The 11,142-nt window shown below is 36.1% G+C and overlaps 1 protein-coding gene across 1 annotated transcript in view; it reads right to left on the minus strand.

Annotated features, from left to right (window-relative positions):
* The window catches only part of LOC121410107 (copine-8-like), a 28,042-nt gene extending 18,643 nt beyond the window's left edge, over window positions 1-9,399 (minus strand). The window contains exons 1-4 of the mRNA XM_041601983.1: window positions 9,214-9,399; window positions 5,561-5,601; window positions 4,208-4,254; window positions 834-937 (exon numbers count right to left, since the gene is read on the minus strand). Of these exons, the coding sequence (XP_041457917.1) occupies window positions 834-937; window positions 4,208-4,254; window positions 5,561-5,601; window positions 9,214-9,302 (281 nt within the window). The 5' untranslated portion in view covers window positions 9,303-9,399. The remainder of the gene's footprint in view (window positions 1-833; window positions 938-4,207; window positions 4,255-5,560; window positions 5,602-9,213) is intronic.
* Window positions 9,400-11,142: the final 1,743 nt, after the last annotated feature.

Consider the following 11,142-nt stretch of genomic DNA (forward strand, 5'->3'; position numbering starts at 1 on the left):
TCCAGCCATGGAAGGCAATCTTTTTTATCAAACCATCTCCTGGTAGACAAAGTGATGCTATATAGTGCTTCTTATGATTGAGCATTATTATATCCCTCTTATGAATAATGAGTATTCTAGATAAACACTTGGTCAATTTGCGATCATGTGACGAAGTATAATTTTAATAGGCAAGAACAGCACTGCAAGTTGCTCTGTATAGTTTTCTTCGGGCTCCGTATAATTTTCGCTAAATAGTCAGAACTGCGCATGCTCATGTTCGCTATGTGCCCTCTACGTTGAACTGCACATGCTCTCTGACCTGACCGGATCCAAATGCGCAAAAATAAACAAATAAAATAATAATTGAAATACAAGCTCTCGCTCAAATTAATAGAATTGGGTCTAGATTATATCATGCAGAAAATATAATTCCATGATGGCCTTTCATACAGGATTATTCATAATTATACCTAATAAGGTGAGTCAAGACGTGACATGTTAGCCTGCGCATTTACAAGTTGAGTGCAACTTTCATTGACTGCAGTCCGGCAGAAGCCGCACATAGTCTACCCAGGAACTGGTTAGCATTATCTTGTAACCTGTATGTTCTAGGACAGTCCAGCAACGTTAGAATTGGTCTAGATTGGTTACACATCAGTAAGGACTAGGTCTACAAATTAAAGAGGGATATAAAACAAATATATCAGCCGTTTCCTTCGAAAGCATAGTGGGAATTATTAATCCTCGGATAAATAATTCCAACTACTAGTATAATTTCTCAAAGCCTGATACATTTGTATACTATATCATAAAATCATCATAAAATAAACCAAGGAATGAAAATAACTTACATTTCAAATTTGAGTCTTTGGCATTCTTCAAAGAGATAGGTCATGTTGAATTTATGGACGAAATCCGGATTAAGGTTGTCTTTGACCTGTTCTGTCCTTTCATACTGAGAAAAAATATAAACAAGTAAATACTAATTTAAGTCAACCTGGTCAAGAGAAACAATCTATACCATGTCACAAAACTTATACATGTACATGTGTAAACTAGATACAATGCTGTAAGATAAAGAATGTTTGGAAAACTGTCATAAATATTGTCATATTAAATTTTGTCATTCCTCTCAGGATTGTAACCTGCTTGATTGTCACAAATATTTATTCTGAACATTGCCTTTTTTCTGATATATCTCTGTAAGTTCCTGCCATTCAGTGTTTTCCGAGACAAACAAACCTAAATCATGGTAAATTCCGAGTCGGAGTCCTTCTATTAGGAAGACCAAAGGAAATATCTTTGATGCAGAAGCTGAAATCGCACAACTGCAAGTTGCTAGTACATTAATGCGCTATATTTTACATAGAAACAAAGAGCTGAGAAGGATTTTTCGAAGACAGATAAAAAAATTCATAGAATGATACAATACTACGTTCATTGATATTTGATCTTGATCATGTGACCTATAACTTGTCAGTGATACTTGATTACCCCTATATCCATAAACTTTGAAAGTTATCTAATAATTACTTCTAAAATGGCCAAAGTTCAATGACCTTAAATGATTTTGACTTTGGTCATGTGACCTGAAACTCGAGATGTTCAGTGACACTTGACGACTCTTATATCCAAGTTTTATGAACTAGACCAATACACTTACAGAGTAATGATGGTAATTCAAGAAATACCAACAAAATGGCCAAAGTTCATTGACCTATAATGACCTTTGACCTTGGTCATGTGACCTGAAACTCGCACAGAATGTTCAGTGATACAAGGAAACAAGTTTAAAAGGTAAAAGATATATCTTCAAATCAATTTTACTTGCTAAATTTCACTATTCTTCATGATTAAGGTCTATTTTTATTCGCATAACTATTTCAAAGTTCTGCGCAAATCATTTTTCACCAACTTTTCAAAAGTAAGTGGTGCTCACTCAAGTGGAAATATTTGACAGTTATGTCGTCATTTGCTTTTAAAAATGGATCTGTACGAATGTTAAAATGTGGAAAAATCTTCAAAATATTACAAATGAATTTAATTTTACAGGATTTTTTCTAAGTGTGAACTTTTTTTTGATACGCACTGTATAAATTAACAATCACCACTATTACTATATTTAACGAAACAATACCCTTTCTGTTGAGTCCAAAGTCACCCCAGTTTACAGGTACTATAAAAGAAATGACAGCATTTATGACTGCTAGACCCTGTCATTAATTTTAGCATAATTTTGCTTGGAAAGGGATAGTGCACGTTCATGAACCTCATATATTTGTGTGTGCGCTATAGAGAAAAGACAAAATTTATGAGAACTTTGATGACAAAAGCAATGACATCCACCAGAATACTGATACTCTTATATCATTGAGAAAAGATAAAAGAATGAGACTTAATACAATGTTCACAATACACCACCTTGCTATCATAATTAAGGAAAAAGAGAAGTATAGCCTTTTTTCTATTAAGTTACTAATTGTAACAAGTTACACATAAATTATTATGAATCATTTAATGTCTAATGCATAGTTTCAGAACTTATTCTTTGATTTCTGCATGTAAAATTAGTTTGTTATACTTGTCAGTTCACTGCTTTATTAGTGGTTGTATTAATTATTGTATTCTGTATCTATTGCTTTTTGATTGCCAATAAAATCACTGTGGCGGGAAATGATTATTTTAAAATGATAATTTCAGAACTTTCTGTGATCATTTATGTGTGACTCACAATGTTACAGTTTGATCATGACAATTTCTGATTTTTTCTAAGGAAGATAATTTGCTTTAATTTGATATAACAGCAAGATATACACAAATGATAGAGCTAGAGCTGTCATCATCCCTTGAACAAAATATATTTTAGGTACTGGTATTCAATATAAATTTCAAGCTGTGATCTCCAAAAAAGATGAATAAATAATAAATATTCAATTACTATATTTCATCCTAATTTAGCATCAATCTTTGAAATAAGCAGTCTCAGACCAGTGGTAATTTGTTTTTTTTGAAAAATTGCCCCTGGTTCACATGGTTTCAACATAAATCAGGGTCAATTGAAATGCAAACAGGGTTGTCCTTTCCCTGAAAGCCAGACAAGATAGATAAGGGATGCCTGGTTTTATTGCTTGCTTCCATGATACTCAACTTTGAGGTTGAGCTTAAACTAATTTTGATGTGTAACATACAGTATATATAAAAATAACAGAATTTTTTAAACATCTTTTAAGTTTTATTGCAATATATAAAATGCAGCCTTTATTGAAACCAGAAACCAGGGGGGGGGGGTACTTGCGTGGATGTGCTGCTCCAGTGGGTCGTTTTTGCAAAAAAAATCCTTATATTTGGGTCTTGCTATTGCAAAAAAATCCTTAGCCATTGATCCTATTTTTCAACTGAATAATCAATAGACACGGGTCCATTTCTGAGAAAAAAAAAAAAAAAATTTATAAGCCCCAGGAAAAGCCATCAGAAAAGCCCCGGAAATGTCTGTTAGTCCTGGTCGAGAGTATGAGTAGCCAGGACCCTGGGACAAGTAAATTCTACCTGCAGTATTTCCACATCAATTAGTACAATAGCAATGAGCACCAAGGTATGTCACTCTGTGTGGCACACTCAGCTGACCGTATACAGTACCGTAAATACATGTACAAAGTGCATGCATACGCTGCATGCATGTTTTTTGCATTGCACATTGGGTTGCATGGATATCATACCCACGCCGCCACTGCATGGGAGTTAACTGCCTGATGAAGCAGAATTAATCTTGAAAATTGGTCTATGTTTTAAAAAAAAATCCTTAGGCATGGGTCTGTAATTTTAAAAAAATCATTGAATAGGCATGGGTACCTGTTCACAATCAAATGACCCTTTAAATTCAATTCAATTTATTTTTTATTTTTTCCACATATTGAATTGGGTTAGGGCTTCAAGACCCAAGCCTCACACCCCATAATCCAAGTACCCCCTACCCTCTCCCCCCCCACCCCCGACACCACAACAACAATGACTATCAAATCCAAACTCGAATATTAATTAGGGCCCCATCCTCACAAGCTATGCTTCTCTTGGGGTCCTTCCGATTTTTAGTTGTGAATTTTGTATGTATTTATTTTGATTGAGTTTTTAATGGAAAATAAATGAACTGAACTGATTTTATTAAAGCTTTTTAACTTGATACACTTTAGAAAATGAAATACTTGAAACCCAAGAAGAAAATACATACCTCATTAAATTGTTTTGATCCCAATTGTGTAGTATAGAGAACACACACTGCGGGAAAAATGATAATTTACAACCAACAAAACAGAAATCAAAGTTAAGACTTAAGAGGCTGAAAAAATACATATGTACAGGCCTTCAGTAAGGACTGCTTTGACAATTCTAACTGGATGTAATGTTAAATGGAAGGAATGTTTTTTTTTACATCAAATCATGCCTCCCTATAGGAAGATGGAGGATGGATGAGGGAAGGATCAGGGGAAGGAGGAGGAGGAGGAGGAAGAGGAGAAGGAGGAGAAAGAGGAGGAGAAAGAGAATGAGAAGAAGAAAAAAGGAGGAGGAAGGAGAAGGAAGAGGAAGGAGGAAGAGAAAGAGGAGCAGGAGGAGGAAGGAGTAGGAAAAGGAGGAGGAGGAGGGAGGAGGAAGAGGAGGAAGGAGGAGAAAGAGGAGGAAGAAGGAGCAGGAAGGAGCAGGAAAAGGAGGAGGAGGAGGAGGAGGAAGGAGGAGAAAGAGGAGGAAGAAGGAGCAGGAAGGAGCAGGAAAAGGAGGAGGAGGAGGAGGAAGGAGGAAAAAGAGAAGGAGGAAAAAGAGGAAGAAGGAGGAGGAAGGAGGAAAAGGAGGAGGAAGGAGGAGAAAGAGGAGGAAGAAGGAGAAGGAAGAGGAAAGAGGAGAAAGAGAAAGAGGAGGAAGGAGCAGGAAAAGGAGGAGGAAGGAGGAAAAGGAGGAGGAAGGAGGAGAAGGAAGAGGAAGAGGAAGGAGGAGGAGGAGAAGGACAATGAAGAAAGACTACAAAGCAAATAAACATTTTTATAGACTTTAAAAACTACATTTTATTCCAATGAATAGTCCAAGAACATGTTGTTGAATCATTGATATTGTGATTTTGAGCTTATTTAATCCACTTGAAAAAATAACTTCAATCAAGATGTACTAGATCAGAAGACCAAGTCAGTAAACAATTGCTTTAACTAATAATGCCCTTAAAATCAATCTCTTTCTTGTTCAAGTTGAGAAAAAACTCAAAGCAAAACTAAGGCATGAATTGGCATACATTTTGTTTAATATGCTTTGCCATAATATGGCATTTACCATATTGGTCATACATGTAGATCATTGACGTTGATAAATCTAGTGATTGTCACTGTGACTTTGACTTTCAGATTCAAGAAAGAAGGGAATATACCTCATTTATTGATAGCTTCCAACTCATTTAAAACAATTCCTAGAAAATGTGGAAAATAGATGGAAATTGAATTTTTGAAGAAGCTTTTATGCATATTACCAAAGAACTTTTGACAGCTGGAACATTGGGTTCCTCTAAATAATAGTCATGATAAATGAATGGAAATATACTCACTTGGATCTGATTTCGACAGAACATCTTTATCTTTAAGGTTTCTGTTATAAGACAAAATAACATGGCATTACACAATTTTATACAAATAAATGTCGTTGAATATTATGATGAACCATAGATATATAAAGCATTACATCAGAATGAAAATCATCACAGCATGTGATGGGGTTTTGTAAATATTTTTGTCATAGAAAAGGGGGTGGGGCAAGATGCCTCTCTTCAGCTCCCATGAGCTACATGTTAGTTCTATTCTATCAGCTTTCATACAATAACTTAAATATTCAATGCATTGTTGCACAATCAATGAGCTGATTGCTACATGTATGTTGAAACTATGCAGTTTGCCTCACAGAGTGATTGTTCAATTATCATTTCTAACTGCTGTTTCCATTACAAAAGCCAAGATGGCTGTGTAAACAGCAGCAAATTTTCCTCACTGTTACTAAGAACACTTTAGAGTTTCATAAAGAAAACCACTTACAGTCTGCAACTACCCTGTCTCTATATGCAACATACAACACACACTAAAAAAAATCAATATATCATTTAATTGTAACAAAATGAAAAATATTCCAAATATTATCCAACACTGTTAGTTTTATGAAAGGACCTAATATCATCAATTTACATATGACTTGAGCAGTAAAGTGAGAATGGAAAAAATGGGGGTCGAATAAACAAAAAGATTTTCATTTAGAGGAATTGCCTTGCCCCCCCCCCCCAAAAAAAAAAATGTATTCCCATTCATTCATGAGCTGTCTTTCATTATAATATTATTTTCTGTCATTCACCAGAGCACTCAAAAACTAAATTTGAGCATATTTTTGTGAAACACTCTATTGGTGGAAGAAAAAAAAAGGATGTAGCCTGCAGACTATCTTTCTTAATGATGCATGAGTTAATATATTTTGAACAATCAATGCAAGCAAAATTAGCAAATTTTTTATAAAATGTCATGAAATGGGGATTTTAAGTAGTTTGTTATAGAATTAATATTGAGGTATACATAACTTACCAATCAAAATGCGAGCGAACAGCACTAGCTGTTACGTACACAATTTGACCTGAATAGGGATATTTGAGAACTTTATGGAATACAGAAAAATAATAGGAACCTGACAAATCAAATTTTTTGAGCGCGCAGCACAAGTAGAAAATATTAATATCAAAGCCAGGGGAAATATATTGATTATGAATGTAGTCTTATTTATCAATGGAAAGGTGGTGATGTGGGGATTATCAGTGGTTCATTCAAAAATAATGAAATAATACGAGGTGAAAATCGCCGATTAAAAAACGCTAAAATGCCTCTCCGAAATATGCCTTGCATCGGTCTCTGAATTGACTCGAATTTGCTGACGTCACTGTCTGTACGAGAGGCGTGATTGGCCTTCCCACGTCAAGCTCTACTTGCATGCAAAACCTGCTTCGAGGGTACTTTTTCTCCACATTGTCACTGAATACTTTGATCACGAAATGAAAGAAAACCCAGAATTTTATCTAGATTTGGATTTTCAAATTGATGATTTTGAAGATGTAGAGAATGATAATGAAGTTTCTAGCTCTAGTGACGTGGATGGAGGTAAATTAGGGAAATTACATGTACGCCTATGGCTATGATGAGTCGGACAATTCAACTTTCATGCCCATTCGCTACCAACTCATACAGCTGCTAGTGCTAGCTGCACGTACCGCGGGCCAAAATAAATCATGCATCTACTCTCTCAGCAAAGGCGAACAAGCATGTGTGTTTGTGATGGTTTGTTTACAATGACCCGGGGGGGGGGCACTCAGTATATAATGCATAGTGGGTATGTGCCGCGGAGGGGAGCCCCATTTTTACACTCAAATTTCCGTTCTGAGGCATAGCATTTTCGTCTTATTGAGAAAGAACAAAGAAAGCTGCTCCAAAGCCTAGCATTTTCTTCTTATCGAGAAAAGAGAAGAAAGAAATCCGCTCCAAAGCTTCGCATATTTTTCTTTTGTTACGCCGTTCCGGTCGCATTGATTTGCTACAATGAGCTGCAATTTTGGTGAAAAGCGGCCGCAGAGCACTGTCCAACCATCGCCTCTGCGCAAGCGCACCCGGCCGCCAGGCGAGCTGCATCATACACACATACCCATTCCATAGGAATATGCATATGCACTCACACGCTGGCGATCCGTTCCAAGGACCCCCGTTTTCCTTAACATTTGTAGTTCCGAAGCCCATTCCGAGGACCCTCCTTTTTACAATACTAGTAAGCCCGCTCCAAGGCCCCCGTTTTTTGTCTCGCCCACGGCACACCCCCACCACTTTTTTGGTTGAGTACCCCCCCCGGGACAATGACATACAAGCTACGCATGTTGGGGATAATCTTTTACAACTAATTTTAATTTACCTTCAAAGTTTAGTTTTCTTACCTTAATTCAATTCAATTCAAGGTTTATTAAAAACATGAATCGCAGCCAAATGGCTGAATTGTTCATGTATACAAAGTAAAAACAATAAAAAGACTCATTACATATTTCAAACATTAAAAAAATCAGTAAACTTTGTAAAAACTGACATGAGAAATATGTGTATAGGCAAGAAATCAAAATCATCAATTTGAAAATCCAAAATCTAGATAAACTTTTGGGTTTTCTTTCATTTTGTGATCAAAGTATTCAGTGACAGTGTGGAGAAAACGTATCCTCGCAACAGGCTTTGCATGCAAGTGGAGCTTGACGTGGGAGAGCCAATCACGTCTCTCATGTATACACGTCATCAAAAAACCCCAATTTCGCAAACGTAATTGTGCATGTTTGAAGCATTCAGAGAGAGTACTTTAAACTATCAATTAAGTGAGTTTCATTCTCCATGATAAATGATGTACACCATCGTGTTCTTCTTATTTTCCCCTTTTATAATAATTTGATAAATAATTATGATTTTCAATACATTTCTACTTTAATTTATGATGACATTTCAAAAACTTAACCTTTATAGCTTAAGATTTTGATGTTGATTCCCCCAACATGGTCTAAGTTCATTGACCCTAAATGACCTTGGTCATGTGACATGAAATTCAGCCAGGATGTTCAGTAATACTTGATTAACCTTATGCCGAGTTTCACGAACTAGGTCCACATACTTCTAAGTTGTCATTTAAAAAACTTAACCTTCGGTTCGGTTAAGATTTGGTGTTGGCGCTGCCGCCGCCGTAGGAAAAGCGGCGCCTATGGTCATGAATCATGATGGTCTCACTCTGAGCATTGCTATGCAGGTGAGACAAAAAAAAGGAATACATCATCAGTAATGTATATTTTCGTTATTTACTTAGAACTTATAAAGTATCAAACTGACAAAAGAAAGAATAGTGTCTAACAAAAATAGTGGGCCTTCGTTTACCTAAGAATAAATGTCATAATTTAGAATTAAAAAAAATTAAAATCTGGACAAAACCCGTCCTCTGAATTGCTAACCTGATTACACATGCAAGCTCGCACTAACACACTACCGTCAGTGAATGGGGATTATAGTAAAATGTCAGAAATTGTTAAATAAATCCCAAGAAACGACGGTTATTCCTGTCTAGGCCCTGGCCTAACGTTACAACTTACACAATCTATTACATGTGGGACAACGTATAAATAAAACTAAAACAAGCCAGGCCAAGACTAAACTTTACCTGCAAGACACTGAAACTTCAACTTGTGTTGCTGCTACGCCAGCAGTTCCTGGTTGAAAAAAAGCTTCGGTGCCTGTCATCGACAGCATGATTGTACTTTTGTAGATCAAAGTTTTTGAAAGTGTAAAAAATCAACATTTACAAAAAAATATAGGCAGTGTATCAACTTCTCCGGCTGGCCAAGGCCAAGAGCATTTACGTATACTAGTAGTTTTGTTTACGAGATCGCCGGCGCGCGCAGTCAGGAAAGCCACGCCCATCTTCAATCCACAGTACGATCCACTCACTCTTAATTGGTGTAGGATGGGGGTCGGGTGTCCGGACGGCACTTAATATTTTTGAAGCCTTCTTTTTTGTCTTTGGATTACACAAAAAATATGAATTAAATAGTTGTAATCATCTTCTGTTTTGTTCTTTATAATATTTCCTCACATTTTGCACTAAAATTGATGAAACTTCGCTTGTAAATTTTTCCAAATGACTTTCTAAAATTGATCGTCCGGACACACAACAACTGGCTATACTACGACAGGAGAGATATCATAGATATATATATATATGTATACATACATATATACTAATCCCGGGATACTAATAAAACATGAAATGCACAGATTCAACCATGAAAACACAAAATGACAAAAATCCTCATTTGAAGAGAGAGAGGGGGGGGGGGTGGTTGGACACGCCTGAGTGCTTTCTTTTCATCTTCAAAAATAAAGTCAGTCTTAAACCTGATAATTACCCTTTATTTTTATGCTAATTTGTCACTGTGTTTGAGGAGCATAAGTGAATAAATTGTAAATTATTGTAAAAAATAAGTTCTGACTATACAGGTGTACCCAATTGACTGGTACTGTGTGTGTGTGTGTGTATATATATATATATGAAATTTAAGTTTCACGGATTGACTTCAGTACCGACTGTAACAAAATAAAAAATAATGATAATAATTTGCATTGCAATTTTTGTTTTTCATGCACTCAAATCTTCGACGGTCCTCCACCTTCTTCAGGAATTGATTGATTGGCTGACTGATAGCTTGATTGATAGGTGATCGATCGAGTCAATTTCTTCATCTTCCTATTTTGTATATCTCTCAGGCTTTCCTGTCATATTATTCTTCTTTTCCTTAACCCCCTCGTACCTTTTATTCTCTTCCTTTATATTTTTCATCTTCTTTTCCAGCGTTACATCATCACTAGTCATCATTGATTACTTTAATCATTTTTGGCCTTATAAAAATAAACAGAAAATTCTAAAAACAAAAAGGCTGCTGAAGACCAAAGGAAAGTCGGTTTCCGAGAGCCCCTTCTCAACTCAAAAGAAGGACGCAATGTAGAACTGATAAGGTAAACCCAACCCAAATAAAAAAAAATGTTTTTAGAGGGGGAGTAGATTGGCGAAAATTTGAGCAATATCGGACAACCCAGAAGGAAAAACCTGGGGCCGATTGCACGAAAGGGTCTTTCCAAGGACCGTCTTTCGTGTCGCCCATCTTTTATGATACGCTATAAGCGGGGGTGTTTCTGAAATTTATGATAAAGAATAAGATTCGTTAGCTTGCTTTTAAATCAAATTTTATACAATTTCATGATATGTCACATCATTTTATAGACAAATATTTTGTTTATTTTAACGGACGAATGAAATATGTTTGCAGATGATTTATTTAAAATGCGTTTCACATGGCGCATCATAAAAGATGGGCGACACGAAAGACGGTCCTTGCAAAGACCCCAGTTCCCGGCCCCAGTTCTACTGGACCAGTTAGACCAGTATAATTTTAACTGGTAACTCTGGAAATTGGAACATCGGTTTACTGGTCTAACTGGTCCAGTTAAAATTTTACTGGTCCAGTTAAAAATTAAACTGGTCTTGAAGTACTGGAATTTTATACTGGTCTCACTGGTCTTCATACTGGTCAAA

This window comes from Lytechinus variegatus, chromosome 3 (assembly GCF_018143015.1).
Source record: "Lytechinus variegatus isolate NC3 chromosome 3, Lvar_3.0, whole genome shotgun sequence".
Taxonomy (NCBI): Eukaryota; Metazoa; Echinodermata; class Echinoidea; order Temnopleuroida; family Toxopneustidae; genus Lytechinus; species Lytechinus variegatus.